The sequence below is a fragment of the Loxodonta africana genome, chromosome 3 (genome assembly GCF_030014295.1).
Source record: "Loxodonta africana isolate mLoxAfr1 chromosome 3, mLoxAfr1.hap2, whole genome shotgun sequence".
In the NCBI taxonomy this organism is placed as follows: Eukaryota; Metazoa; Chordata; class Mammalia; order Proboscidea; family Elephantidae; genus Loxodonta; species Loxodonta africana.
In genome coordinates this window covers 50,807,147-50,823,385 of record NC_087344.1, presented here as the reverse complement: position 1 = coordinate 50,823,385, position 16,239 = coordinate 50,807,147, and the positions used below count along the sequence as shown (strand labels likewise).

The 16,239-nt window shown below is 36.7% G+C and overlaps 1 protein-coding gene across 6 annotated transcripts in view; it reads right to left on the bottom strand.

Moving 5' to 3' along the window:
• Positions 1-16,239, bottom strand: part of SPEN (spen family transcriptional repressor) — a 96,715-nt gene that overhangs the window by 16,542 nt on the left and 63,934 nt on the right. For 3 of the 6 annotated variants that reach the window (XM_064281339.1, XM_064281336.1, XM_064281341.1), the window contains 5 exons: positions 10,114-10,274; positions 8,614-8,814; positions 4,577-4,728; positions 1,901-2,026; positions 913-1,026 (listed from right to left, as the gene is read on the bottom strand). In XM_064281339.1, coding sequence (XP_064137409.1) covers positions 913-1,026; positions 1,901-2,026; positions 4,577-4,728; positions 8,614-8,814; positions 10,114-10,274 — 754 coding nt within the window. Of the gene's footprint in view, positions 1-912; positions 1,027-1,900; positions 2,027-4,576; positions 4,729-8,613; positions 8,815-10,113; positions 10,296-16,239 lie in introns of all 6 variants that reach the window. The other 3 variants (XM_064281338.1, XM_064281337.1, XM_064281340.1) reach the window with 1 other exon arrangement.

The window sequence follows — 16,239 nt, the reverse complement described above, 5'->3', positions numbered from 1 at the left end:
GGCTTTTCCTGATGATGCACATTGACTGAAAACACACTAAAATGTGCCAGGGACTGTCAGAATCGTGGATATTGTGACTTGAGGTATATTACGCCTTTATTTTGTTTTTCTGTATTTTATTTTATCTTCCTTGTTGACTGAATACTGTACTGTACATTTTTCTAGTTTTGGGTCCAAAAAATTAACATCCTTGAAAGGGAGGGGAAAAAATTTAAATACTGAACCAACACAGAATTTCAGTGAATTTTGGTTGTAACAGTTGTCTTAAAGCTGCTGGATTTTTATTTATACTGCAAATATTTAAAGATGTGTATTTCTCCAAACAACAAAAGCCACATTTAAAGAAATATCAAAATTATGTTAACATACCCACCAGAGTAAATTTGCTTTTACAGAATTAAAGCTTTACCTTCACCCCATGGAATGGGGTCCAGATAGCCTTTTCCTGTTATGTCTGTGGGTGTGTTACATAAAAAGCACTGGTTAGATGAAGCTTCTGCTGTGTGAATTTCTCTTTAAACTCATCATATATACGTACATATATATAAAACAACCAAGTCTCATTACATATTAGTATGAATGTAAACGATTACATAATTAGACCGTCAATTTCTAATGTGAGGTGAAATTATAAAAAAATCTCTAAGAAGCATTCTATCTAGCTTTACAATGCAGATTAGTTTAAAAATTAGTCAGCTTAGCTGGTTCAAAATAATTTTTCAAAATACTCATATCATAAGCTAATAGATGCAAATGCCCTTATACGCCAAATTTTGGTGAAGAGCATTTTAATATATGTGCTATTGGGGAAAAGAAAAAGGCAGCACTAGAAATTAGGATTAAAAGGATAGAATACCAAGAAAAAATGAGTCAGAAGTAACTTTGAACTACACACCAGAACCTCCCACCTACCTTTATCACAGGCCCATATCGGCAGAAATGTCGTGTTAAATACTGATCCGACACGTTTGAAGAAAGTCCATCTAACCACACGCAGTTCGTAGGCATGCTCTTTCCAAAACCCAGCTGAATGTACAAGGGGAAATTTCTATTAGTAAAGTTCACAGTACTACTCAACTTCAGAATTCTGAAAAAACCAATCTTTTTATTATTATTATTACTGTACTTTAAGTGAAAGTTTATAATTCAAGTCAGTTTCTCAAGTCAGTTGCTCTCCCTATAATGTGACTGCACACTCCTTCTCTACACCCTGTATTTCCTGTGTCCATTCAGCCAGCTCCTGTCCCCTTCTGCCTTCTCATCTCGCCTCCAGACAGAAGCTGCCCACATAGTCTCATGTGTCTACTTGAGCTAAGAAGCTCACTCCTCACAAGTATCATTTTATGTCTTATAAGTCCAGTCTAATCTTTGTATGAAGAGCTGGCTTTGGAAATGGTTTTAGTTTCAGGCTAACAGAGAGTCTGGATGCCATGTCCTCTGGGGTCCCTCCAGGCTCAGTCAGACCATTACGTCTGGTCTTATTACTAGAATTTGAGTTCTGCATCCCACTTTTCTCCTGCTCCATCAGGAATTCTCTGTTGTGTTCCCTGTCAGGGCAGTCACTGGTGGTAGCCGGGCACCATCTAGTTTTTCCGGTGTCAGGCTAATAAGAGTCTGTTGGAAAACCAATCTTTGGTAGGAATCTTATCAAACTAACATCTCAAGTGGAAACTATTTGGTTAAAATCAAATAGAAATTTACATTAAAAAAGTAACCCTGTGTGGCTAACCACTATTATTTCAGATTATAGTATAATAGGATGAGGCTGCAAAAAAGCCTATCACCTTTACGGTTATCTAACTGTATTACTACAATTTTAAATAATCAGACACACACACACCCCCGAATCTGAAAAATAAAGCAAATCATAACAGCACAATATTTATCCCCATTCCTTTACCTTGAGGCGATTATTTCCAAGGTATTCGCCATCCATCTTCTTAATGGCCTTACAAACGCTGGCAATATCACAGTATTGTAAGAACGCGTACTGAGGGACTCCATTTACTTTCTTAATATCAATATCCTGAAAAAGCCAATCAATACCACTTAGTGATGGGCCAAAAAGAAAATAAATCTGAATAAACCAAGTCCATATGGGGTGTTTATTCCTAAAAAAAAAAAAAAACTTTATTACCAATAATCATTTTCTTAGTTAAAATTGTACATCCCAATGCAAAAGTAAATTAGTAGTCTGAAAACTGTACAACACACCACCTGTAGTCACAAACCATGAAGTCCTTCCCATGTGAAGCTCTCTGCAGGAGGGCAATTACAACACAAGTCAAAATTAAGTTTAAAATCCAGAATATCAGTGTTAAGAGAAACAGGATAATAAAGAGAAGGTTGCCTATTCAATGAAAACGTAAGAAATAATTCCTTTTTGCAATACCTAAAATCCTTAGTAGAGGCCAGGCCATTTAGAATATAATACCTGAGAATAATGTTTTCAGAAAGCTATTTAAAACATGCAATCCTAAATTAGAAAACTCATTCTATCGGTATACCCAACCGAACCAAGTCTGGTGACTGGTAAACGTGGTAATAATCTCTTATGTCCAGAATGACAGGATATATAAATACCTGAACTATACTTCGGTGAAGACGCATCAGGACACCACGCCAGGATTAAAGAAACACTCTATAAAGGAACACTCCCACCTCTTCAGAATTCACAAAACCTGTAGTCATACTTGACACTCCTGTCCTGCCTACTGAGAGGTGGTGGTTAGACAACCTGGCTTACACATAAAATTGGTTCAGGGAAGCCAGACACTTGGATGGTGAAACTTGTACTTGAACAATAATGGCCCAGGCCATATATTGTAGAATAAGCATTGTGATTACTTAAGCCTCCTTAAGGGTCCCAAGCCCATAAAGCTTGAAACAGAAAAAAATGGAAAATGCATTTAAAGAACTCTTTGATGGGTCCTAAGAAAATGCAACAGTCTACATTCAAAGTTGTTCAAAGTAATGGTAAACAGGAAATGATTTTCACCATTATGGAGAGAGTGGAAACCCAGAATAACTCCATTTAAGAGAAACGGTCTCCAAAGGATATTGGTGGGTAGATTCACTAAACAGGTTCTTCTGGCTATGATGACATCATCTGTTATCGATAAAGCAGCAAACCATTTTGCAAAAGTTTGTGTGTCATTAAAATACTGACACTTATCAGCAACTGCTAACACGATGAGATCATGGTTTCCACACAGAATACTGGCACGTCCACCTTATTTAGAATTATAGCTCTCAAAAGTACAATAATCATTCCATTTTCAGCAATCCAGGTGGTAGAAATGTATTCCTGTGCCCAAATACACTTTTTACTCCTCCGAAACTTGAAGTAGCAGCTACATTCAAATAGAAGTGTGTCCAAAAGTTTTATCAGTTTATACACTCATGAATGCCAAACAGCAAATGAAATAGGAGATAATTGTGAAAAAAAATAAAAGAAGCTGGAGCTCTGAGAGGTAACTGAACTCAAAGTCACCCATCTAGGCAGGAAGTAGAGCAGCAATTATCGAGTATACTCCACTCTCACAAAACTAAAAGAACTTAAAAAATCAAAATAATTGAAAAGGAAGGAAGATGAACATACAGTGTCTCTGTTCTTAAACTTTTTTCTACCAATCACTTCTATTTCTTGCCCCTAGTCCATATAAAATGAGATTTAGATCAGCCACAAGCACGAATAAGGTTTTGTTTACAAGACTAGGATCTTTTGCTTAGAGTAGCAGTGTATAAAGAGAGATGGATGGACATACAGACACACACACACACCTGAAAGATTAACAATAGCTGTTCCTACCTGAGACATTTCTTTACTCTCCAAAGTCCAAACATAGCAGAAACTTTCTTCACTGTTATTAATATACAGAGAATCTATAAATGACAGAAGTAATTTCCCTATTTTTTTCAAATACAGAATAAACCCAGTGTATCCCAAGGGTACAAAGTTGTGACCAAACTATTTTCACCGACTCAAGTATTTAGTCATGGGAATAGGAAAAACCTTCTATGCCTAAATCTAAAAATGACTTACATAAAAAAAAAAAAAAAACATAATACATGACCAAAAAATATGATGTGGCTCTAATTAAAGCTTCAAAATACAATGGAACTTTCAGCATGACAGCCATATTTAAGTAATCCCTGCAGTACTACCGGGGAGTCCTTCTGATGTGCATTGTGATCACACAGTAATCATATGCTAATTTGCTGCTGTTTTTTCACAAACATGCTTTCTCTCCCAGATTCTCCTTTCAAACCACAGAGTTTGAGGTAGCATTGAAACATGACCCAATGGACAAGGAAAAAAGAAAATGAAAAATGGATTAAAAAAACATGTCAACAAAATTAAGACATATACATCACATTTTTATATACACACATAAAACAGTACTCAATAGGCTGCTCCAGGCCAACTTGCCACAGGAGTTAAAAATGCAAAGAGCAAGTAAGAAAAACATTTATTACAGCATCAAAATACCATCTTCCCAAATATCATCTGTGTTATCCTCTGTGTTTTATGACAAAGATCTAAAGCTGCATTTTATTATAAAAAGAAGCATACCACAATTTCTCCAAAGCGCTGGAAGATGTTCCGAAGGTCATGGTAAGTAGTTGTTTTTTCAAGGTTGCCAATAAAAAGGGTTCTTGTTGCTTTAGGGTGAAATTCATCTATCCTTTCATCCAAGGGGCGAAATTCATTTTCACTTTCTGTTTCTGTAAGTGGGATAGGATAGGGAAAGAAGGGAAGATACCTTTTAATGTACATTTATGTATCACGAGGAGAATCTACATTTAAGAAACTAAATCTCTGAAACAGCCAGCTTGAATACCCTCACAAACTGAAAAATTATTAACACCTTCAGAAATAGCTGCCCCTTGTTAACTCCAAAAAGTAAAGAAGAGGACTACAAAGGCTAAGAGAACTTGTCAAAAAATTTTTTAGGGTGAAGTAGTATTTCATTTGATCTTTAAAGCAGAGGAGTGGGCTGAATTTCAATCTACTTGGTTGACTTGTTTTAAAAATGATCACTGAATAGATTTTTAAACCCCCACAAAAATGGTAATCATGTGAGCCTAATTTTTTTTTTTAATCTAGAGGGTCCCTATGAGTTGGAATTGACGACGACAGGTTTGGTTTGATTTGTTTTTTAACCTTAGGTTCCAAAATTATGCAGTAGGCTCTCAATTTTATTAATCTGAAATACACATAAAACCCAGTGAAAAATAGTTGGTGTATATTATTTTAATTTACTTTGTAATGTTTTATAGGATATTTGGCATTTCCCGATTATCATACTAATAAAAAAAACTAGTTAACATAATAACCCAACAGTCTAAATGCAGAAATTTATTACATACAAAAATAATAATCTTATGAAAATTAAATGAAGAAACATTTACGGAATACCTTCTTTTGGTGCTGCAGGGTCCCGGGTGAGAAACAGAGAGGCTAAATGACCCTTAATGTTTCTATGTTTTATGAGCAAATGCCATGGCTTACTCCCCAATTCAGTCATAGACTTTCTCTGAAGGCTGATTTATTAATTTGGTCTAGGTAGGGACATCCAAGGTTTTGGGTATGTTCTCTAACTCTTGTTTTTAATGTAAAGCAAAAGTCATCCAAAAAAATTTACTACTTACTCAGTGTTACTGAACCAAAGTGCTTAGTGCCAGCCACTGAACATTACTGATGATGTCAACACTAGTATTAAGGCTCAACTTCAGAGTTGTTCAGTGAACTCAGCCAGACCACATCTTACTCCTAATTCCAGTTTGACAGCCTAAGGATAGCTTGGTTTAATCTCACCAGTTTCATCAAGGAATAAATGCTTTCAGTCAAGTGGACCCAGAAACTGCCCAGGGATCATATATATGCCTCTCGCTATATTTTCATTCTCTCTCACAAGGGGATGGGTCTATCTTGCTCTAAGCCTGATTAGTTCCTCTTGAAACTACCTGAGAGAGGGCAGGCATTTAGGACTAACACACAAAAAAGGGAAAAAAAGAAAAAAAAAAAATCCACACACATTTTGAGGACTGTAATCCAACAGGCAGAATGAGAGATGTAAAGCATGATTTGTAACCATTAAAATCTGTAATGGTTTCATTTTCAATTAGCAAATTTTCAAAACCGCATCACTTTAGCAAGGGAAAAAGAATGTGCTTTCCACATATAAACTCCTTCATCTTGATTTTGTAATCTACTTGACCAATCTAAACCTTAATGTGTACACACCTTTGGAAAAAACTTGTTTTCCTGCAATTTCATGTTTAGGGGGTTCTACAGTACGCACAACAGCACACTGTGCACAGGATTAAGAAAGTACAGTCTCAGAAGCCACCAGAATGTCAAAGTTGGGTTTCTTGGATTTGCACCTAAGTCTACGGTCCTTGGTCTAAGCAATCTGCTCAATGTATTTCAATACATTTAAAACAACCATCTGACAGCATAATTCCAATCAAATTTCCATATATACATTTAACTGATTTCAAATAGTCCATTAACTGGTATTTATGCTGTCCTATCTGGGAAAAGGAATTTCCAGCTTTTCTACACCTGAACGAACCAAACTACCCAAATTTTTACTGGCAGGTGGTTAAAGCTGATAACTAATTAGGTAAAACACTTCTTACAGTAAAATTCTCAAGCTAGCCTCACCACTTCAAGATCAGAGAGAGGGTCAACTACTGAATGCCCCTGTATTAGGCCCTCACTGCTTAATAACTATGAATGGCTCTTAAAATGTATATAAATTATATAACATTCTAAATGTCAGATAATTCATATGTTGTTGTTGTTGTTGTTAGGTGCTATCAGACTCTTAGTGACCCTATGCACAAGAGAACGAATCACTGCCCAGTTCTGTGCTATCCTCACAATTGTTGTTACGCTTAAGCCCACTGTTGCAGCCACGGTGTCAATCCATCTCGTTGAAGGTCTTCCTCTTCTTCACTGACCCTCTACTTTACCAAGCATGATGTCCTTCTCCAGGGACTGGTCCCTCTTGATAACATGTCCAAAGTATGAAGACAAAGTTGCGCGATCCTTGCATCTAAGGAGCACTCTGGATGTACTTCAAGACAGATTTGTTTGTTCTTCTGGTAGCCCATGGTACAGTCAATATTCTTTGCCAACACCAGAATTCAAGGGCATTGCCAACAATTCTTCTTTGGTCTCCCTGATTCATTGACCAGCTTTGCATACATATGAGGCAACTGAAAATACCATGACTTGAGTCAGGTGCACTTTAGTCCTCAAAGTGACATTTTTGCTTTTTAACACTTTAAAGAGGTCTTTTGCAAGAGATGTGTCCAATGCAATACATCATTTGGTTTCTTGACTGCCGCTTCCATGGGCATTGATTGTGAATCCAAGTAAAATGCAATCCTTGACAAATTCAATCTTTTCTCTGTTTATCATGATGATAATTCATATGTCATGTTATTCCTCAAGTCAGTTCTGACTTGTTTCAAATGTGTTAAGAAAGAACTCTTGAGCTGCTCTTATTTAGCCCAGTATAACTTAAAGCAGTACATCTCAAACATGGTAGAGGAGAGGTAGGAATCTGAAGGTGTGGCCTCTAATTCTCTTTGAAAAGATAATATTGCTTTGAATTCCCATGCTTTATCATAAAATTGTGCATATTGGCATTCTTCACTCTAACACCTCCGTGACTGTTTTAATATATGAATAACCTTTACATTCTTATCAGGAAAATTCTATTTTTTCTCTTAATTGTCAAATAAAATAAATATTCTAATAAAATGGGCCCTGTTTACTTGGAATTCCACTCAAAGCAAGTCTTAAAGTTCCAATTGTCCCAGCTCCATAGGTGACTGCATGATTTTAACATTTCTAGTTATTCCTTTACAAATTTATGCACAGGTCGCCTTAAATCAAGGGTTCCCAAACCTGAGTGTATGAACTCTCAATCAGTAAGCCTGGGGTAGAACCAGAGTGGGAATTTTAACCAAGCAGGGCAGGTGGCTCTGACACAGGAGAAACACTGACTGGCCCACGCCATGCCTGAAACTTCCTGCCTTACGGTAGGTCTTACAGATGGGTTGGAGCTGATAAAACGTTCCTTTGAAATTCTCAGTGGGTCCCACCCATAAGACTTAATCCTGGTTCTCTGTCACTACCTTTCAAGGTCATGGACGCTAGAATAAGATTCGGTTTGTGCTGGGCATCATGGAAATAAAAACTGGTCTAGTCAATCTCTCAAGTAGATTATTGACAAGCAGTTCGCGTTCTAATTCAGAATAATTTCACTGTCATTCTCCTAGGAGCTATCTCCTAATCTCAATCGATTCATCCTTTTGGGAAGGCTGGACTCAACATGGGGCTAAGCTCTGTCTTTCAGTCTTTTAAAGGTCAACATTTCTCCTTTACGGAAATACAACAATCTTTACTCTCTCTAACCTAAACAAGGTTTGCTATTAGGTTGAACAATAAATATAACCACCCTTTAAAATACAAGATGCTGGAAGTATATCAATAAGTAAAGCTGAAATAGCGCCCACATTTGGGACAATATGCTACCCCTTTCATAAAATGGAATAAAATTACACTAAAACTCAAGTTTCTTTGTCTCTTACCTGGCCCTATCCATGCTGTTACTTCAATCTGCATGCCGAAGAAAAGTTTTCCTTTTGATGCAGTCAATGCTTTTTCTTGGTCCTCTTGCTGTCGGAAGAATACCAGACCATACCTCTCTTCTGAGGCTCCATGTATCTGCACTGAAGTCACCTTTCCAAATTTCTTAAATTCATGGAAAAGACCATCTTTAAGGCTTGTATCTAAATTCCGAAATAAAAACAAGTTACTTATTATTCTAATTCAGTTACAATTCAGTAAGCAAGCTACTAAATCTTTAGCCTGATTTTTGAACTAAGTTTTGTTAACACTGAAACATTTTTTCAAATATAGTTAACTCTAAAATGACATTTTGAACACTGTTGCACAATTCTGAAAATGGACTAGGTGCTAGATGATATTACTGGTTATTTGTTAGGTTAAAAAAAAAAAGGCAACAAGAACAGGAAAGAGGGAAAGCTTGGAGACAGATGAAGCAAGTGTGCCAAAATGCTGATAATTTTTGAAGCTGGAGTATGGTATAAGGGGGAGGATTCATTGTACTATTCCTTCTTCTTTGGAGTACGTTTAAAACTCTTAAAAAATTGTGTGTGTGTATATACACACGTAAAGACTTCAGAAGGAAAGCCATACTTTCTATGGCATGTAACATTTTAAACAACAGTAACACCTTTTACAGATGAATCATACCATCTGGGGGTCTTGTGATAATGTGCTCCATTATAAGAAGTGTAGAGAAAGACAAGTCAATTTTACTCCCTAGCCCATTTCTACGTACCCTAAATCATGAGCTCATCAACATTTGTGTCTCAATATCTCTATTCACAAATCTTGGTATCTAAGGTTTGCAGGATGGTTTAATAAATAATTTAAGTTATACCTGAAATGCATGTAGCTGAGAAATACTTAAATTGGTTTTCATTGGTTTCATCATCTATGCTTTTTAACCATTTATATACTCAAATGGCCAATGCTGGAATAACAGTATACTATGTCAGCTGTTAACTAAAATTATTGAGAGTAAAGGAGAAACTATAGTATAACTTTTAACTAGACTTCTCCATTATTCACTGCTTTTCTCACTTAAAATGTTACTACTTTGAAAGGTGTTTTTATCATAATTTTATGTCCAAAGTTATTTCACAAAACAGAGGACTGCAGGCCAACACAATAAATCTAACTGAAGACAGTATTAGGATTGCCAAATTTTCCATCATACCAAATTTCCCTCAGTACCAAAATATTTAATTTAGAAAGCATGTTTATTCAAAAATGAATCATGCTTTCTTTATATACCATCCACCATGCAATCTGTGTATATTATGTATAAGAGTAACAACCTAGAAATTAAACTACATAAAGTCATAATAACCACATGCTTTTTCCTACGTGGCATTAAATGTTAATGAAACACTAAAGGGAAAGTATAAAGTTCAAGTTTCTCAGTCTATCTCATTTCCCAATAGAGACTGAGAGGAAACTACGGTTGCACACAATTTTACCTGTAGAGCGTACTGGAAGGTTCTGAACCTTGATCCCAAAACTTTTACGGGGTTCATCTTTTTCCAGACATGAAAGCAACTGGGAAGTGGGTGCTGGGACTGCTGCAGATTGAACAGATCGGGCTGGAGACTCATCACTTGAAGTACTGCTGGAATCGCTGCTGCAGGAGGGCGAAAGCAAACTTTCAGGAAAAGACAAACAGAAAATGAGCACCATATAAAACTTTTTTAGAATGACAATAAACAATAATTAACAGGTCTAAATTTTAGGTCTGGGATTTCTGGAAGCCCTGCCTTCTCCGTGTCTATCTCATACTCTATCCAAAATAAACAACAGAACTGCAAATACTCATCTGAGAATGTGGAAGCAAAAGCAGCACTCATTTGCCACCACATGCCACCTAAATCCAAGTATTGTATTCTACGCATAATTTGAGCAAGTTTCTTCAAATGAAATAAGACCACGAATGCAATTTACTTTAAGTAATAATAATAGAATTGTGAATACAGGTTTTGGACTCAGAAATCTTGATGCAAATCTTGGCTCAGACACGTAACAGGTATACTTGGACAAGTCACTTAACTTCTTGTTAAGCTTCAGTTTTCACATCTGTAAAATGGGAACAGTAATAGTACCTACCTCGCAGGGTTAATAATTAAAAGAAATAACCCACAGGTGGACAGAATTTGGACTATGACAGGTATTCAGTAACCGAAGCAGCACCACTTCTGTTACTATTGTCATTCTTACTATTGCTACACATGTAGTACATGTGTGCACGTGTAATTTTTAATAGAACATAAATATCCAAAATCATTTACCAGGCAATTTTAATTTTTAAATTTTTGGAGCACTAAACCAAAAAAAAAAAAAACCCACTGCTGTCGTGTCGACTCCAACTCATAGTGACCCAGCGGGACAGAGGAGAACAGCCCCACAGGGTTTTCAAGGCTGTAAATCTTTCTGGAAGCAGACTGCCACATACTTCTCTAGAGAAGCAGCTGGTGGGTTCAAACTGCTGACCTTTTGGTTAGTAGCCGAGCGCTTAACCAGTACACCACCAGGGCTCCTTTCTGAAGGACCAGTGAAGGAATATTATGGAAATTACTTGAGTCTTGCTAGTTTAAGCTCTCTTTTCTGTGGGTAATGTGAGAATTCAGAGTCAATGAATCCTGAATTTACTGCTTTCTTTGGTTTAATAAAATTCTCAAAGAGGAAGTCAACAGAAAGAGAAGAAAGACAAACAAACGTTACATATACAGTCAGATTAACAGAGGGATATATTTAATGTACTTATTATTTATATTATATGTAATATATTTATTATGCCTAGGAAGTATGTGAGGAACATAAAATTCCCTCTTCTGTAAGGGATGTATAAGACGACTGGTATGATTTTAAGTTCTTTTACAGTGTTCTTGAATATATTAATAAAAAGCAATTTACAGGTACTACTGTCTTTCTTCCTCCAATCCTGACTGGAGGAAGACTCACTGACAACCTGGGTTATGCAAATGACAGAATCCTGCTTGATGAAAGTGAAGAGGGCTTGAAGCACTTACTGACAAAGATCAAAGATCACAGCCTTCAGCATGGATTACACCTCAACATAAAGGAAACAAAAATCCTCACAACTGGACCAAAAAGCAACAGCATGATAAATGCAGTAAAGACTGAAGTCGTCAAGGATTTCATTTTACTTGGATCCACAATCAAGACCCATGGAAGCAGCAAAAAATCAAAAGACACATTGCGCTGGGTAAATCTGCAGCATTTTTAAAGTGTTAAAAAGTAAAGATGTCACCTTGAGGACTAAGGTTGTGCCTGACCAAAGGCATGGTGTTTTCAACTGCCTCATATGCATTCGAAAGCTGGTCGATGAATAAGGAAGACCAAAGAAGAATTAATGCTTTTGAATTATGGTGTTGGCGAAGAATATTGAATATACCAGGGACTGCTAAAAGAATGAAAAAATCTGTCTTAGAAGAAGTACAACCAGAATGCTCCTTAGAAGCAAGGGTGGTGAGACTACGTCTCACATATTTTAGACATGTTATCAGGAGAGATCAGTCGCTGGAGAAGGACATCATGCTTGGTAAAGTAGGGGGTCAGTGAAGAAGAGGAAGACCTTCAATGAGATGGACTGACACAGAGGGCTCAAGCATAACGATTGTGAGGATGGCACAGGACCAGGCAGTGTTCCGTTCTGTTCTACACGGGGTCGCTATGAGTTGGAACTGACCCGATGGCACCTAACAACAATGACAATACTGTCTTTCTGAAATTCTGCTTCATACCCTGTTGTCAAAGCCTTCTCTTTTAAACAAATAATTCTGGGGAGGGGCGGTAACCCACCTTAAACACACTCACTAGAAGAAAAGACACATGGTAGTTTTTGTCACTTGACCTAAATCTACAGATCTTATATCCAGGATAATCACTAACACAGTCAGACAATCAGTACAGGCACAGGCTCTGAGAAAAATGTGCTATTCCTTTTTTAAAAAAAAATAAACACATAAACAGGGTGTTAAAACTAAGCATTTACACAGCATTTTTATTTAGCTCTCACATGCTAACAAAAGAGGAAAACTTCACGAGGTTATTATTAGAGCTTTCTGGACTTTGAAATGTAGGGAAATAAACCGACGTCAGTAAAAGCCAAATGGAGGTGGCTGCGCTACAAAATACAAACTAAAAAGGAACAAAACCTTGAGATAGAAGCACAAGTCATCATTGCCAGACCACCTATAAATGACTGGGTTTCAGTTTTCCCAGCTATAAAAAGGAATTTTTTTCTAGATCACCCATCAAAAGTAGTGTCACTAGTACTAAGTAAATTATATCTTAAATAGGATGCTATAGCTTCATTGAAATTAAGGGCTGACAAAACCGATCTTTTGTTTTCCACACAGGGGCCATATGTAGGGGAAAAACGCTTGTTATATATATATTAAATACTCCAAACAACACAAGATTAATTGACAAGGCCACCAGATGACTATAAAACATTATGCGACTTCATCAACTTAATTCTAAAGAATCATGAAGTAACCATTAAGAAAACTATTTTAAATACAAAACTACCAATATTACACACACCAAAATTTCTTAGCAATAGTGGATAAAGAAGTAAACACACACGGGCAAGAGCAGAATTTCTGGCTATTGAAATAACGAGGCAACAAAGTTCTGTGCAAATATGTATTATAAAAAGGGAGACGACAGTAAGCAATCCATGGTAAAAATGATTTTAAAATAAAGCACAAAACAGTGATAGAAATTAGATTTGTTATAAATGTCATCACTCTCTTGATGAGTCCCCTGCTACCACATCAATTTTGAAACAAGATGTAGAATTCAACTGGCAGAATTATGTGTTGATCACTTTGAAATGATGGCTAGAAAGTGAAAAAAGTTTTAAAATGAATTATGAAATGATAAAATGATACAAATTTTGAGCTCACATTCTGATACACTAAAGTACACTTGCAAATGGGGACACAACTTCAGACCCCCAAATACTTTTCAGTCGTACTAAAACTGACAGAAAGAAGCCCAAAAACCCAGAACATCCGTGTTGATTTTTAATTTTAAACTTTGTTAAAAACTAAAGAATCAAAACAGTTCATTAAAGCACACGGTATATAATATTTAGTTGTTTCTTCCACTACCTGTCAGTTTGTCATACTGTAGTGGCTTGCATGTTGCTGTGATGCTGGAAGCTATGCCACCAGTATTTCAAATACCAGCAGGATAACCCATGGCAGGAAGGTTTCAGTGGAGTTTCCAGATTAAGACAGGACAGGAGGAAAGGCCTGGAGACCCCCCTCTGAATACTAGCCAATGAAAACCCCATGGATCACAACAGAATATTGTCCCATATAGTGCTAGAAGATGAGCCCCCTTGGTTGGAAGATGCTCAAAATACAAGTGACCACAATAGACTCAAGCCTATCAGCGATGGTGAAGCAGGACCAGGCGACATTGTGCTTTGTTGCACATGGGGCCGCCACTAGTCGGAGCTGACTCAAGGGCAACTAAGCACAACAACAGTTGTTTCTTGAAAGCCAAGAATGGTTTATCAGCTGCTATTCCAACAGGCGTTGTCTTAAAGCAGTAGTAATAAAGGTGTACTGATTAATAGTTTTAAGAGAGCTGGCTTTAAATTTAGCTGAGCATATCAATATTAAATTTTCAACATCAATTAAAAGTACCTTTCAAAAAAAAAAAAAGTATCTTCCCAAATGGTGAATAACTTGAAAGAAACACACTATGTAAAAGAAATGTCATTAACTTTTCCTGAGCATATAAAAAAAATTAAGGCTGAATTACTCCTTATATTTGCTTATAATTTATAATTAAGATCACTAAGAAAACTTAAGACTCAAATCTGATCAAAATTTCCATAATAGAGAAATATAAGAATAAGCAACTGATTAACAATTCTTGATAAAGCAAACAGAATATGGGCTGCCAGCATTCTCTTAAATCAAATCGTGCTGTCAGATAAATCAACCATTCCTGTCCCTACAGCCATTTTATACGCAGAACTACAGTGAACATTTGACTCTTAACACTGAAAACTTCAAGGCACTGGGTGTTCTATTTATAAAACGACTCAGGTCTAAATTTGTTCACTCAAGAGTGACAGCCAGTGACCGACTTCTACATTCTGTATTCCTGTGTTATTTGTAAACATTCGATTATATTAAATACCCATCTACGTTGGTTTTTAAAAGCTATAAGATTAAAAAGTATTTAACCAAATTGAGTTGCAAAACAAAAATCTGGCATTAGGGGATTTTTTAAAAAGGAGCAATTAAAGCAATTAGAAAACTACACTTAAAGCAGCTAAGAGAAGCCATTTGCTAAAAGCAGACAATAGCAAGTGACACTTTTCCAAAGACCACCCTTCAGCTAATCATTTTTTCTTTCTACATAATCAATATATAAACTTGGGTCAAGAAGGAAAATATGCAAAATGCAGATTTTCTATCAGAACTTAAAATATGCAATTTAAAGTATGCACATTGTCCTCCGTGCTTCAAAATCTTCTGTGTAAACCCTGAATGGAAAGCATCAGCACGTCAGGTAACAATCCCCCTGAATCCTATTTTTTACAAGTCCAAATTTTCAAGATGATATCTTTAAGTGTGAGGTCCTCCCTTGTTTCAACTACACGTATGTGCGAGGCCCAACTGTCTTCATATACGTCAACCAGAACAACACAATTTGAATGTAGAAGTAGGTATCAAAACGTAGTTGTCTTATTACCAGAAACCAGCTGCCATCAAGTCATTTCTGACTCATGGCGACCCCATGTGTGTCAGAGTAGAACTGCACCCCACAGGGTTTTCAGTGGCTGTGACCTTTCAGAAGTAGATCGCCAGGCCTTTCTTCTGAGGCACCTCTGGGTGGATCTGAACCACCAACCTTTCGGTCAGTAACCGAGCACTTCATCAGTTGTTGTTAAAACATCCTACAGTGCACAGGTCAGGCCCTAAAATAAAGAATTATTTGCAGAATGAGGACTCTAGTTGTCTTATTAAACCGGACAAAAAGGATATTTGCAAAAAGGTAAAACTTTGACACTCTTCGCACAATTTTTTTGTACGTTTGTTTTAGGAAATACTGATGTTAAATGAATTAATAATTTAAATTAAGTTTCAATTTCTAATATGGTAAGTGTTAATAGGTATTACCCACAATAAACAAAAGCTCAATAATTTAAGAATGTTAAGAGTCCTGGTACTAAAATGTTAAAAACAAAACAAAAAAAGCCCCACTAGTTTAGCAGAACAGTCTGCTGTGGTCCCAATGCCACATTCAACTCTCCCACTTCTGATGTAACCTGAACGAAGTCACAGGTTTCACTAAACCTCTGTGTTTTATCAGGAGAAAAGGGAAGAAACACTCAACTGTGTGGCCTACTTAAGGCACCTAACTCTGCCTCTCTAAGCTTCACTCTCCTTCCTTCACAAGTTATGGAACCTCATGACCTTCGAAGCTCCGTTCTAGCTCTAGGGTTTTATGACTCTGTACCTACTGCCAGCCTTCAATCTCTGATAGCCCCCAAATACCTACAGAACAAAGTCCACATTACAAGGTAGCGGTGGCCCTTT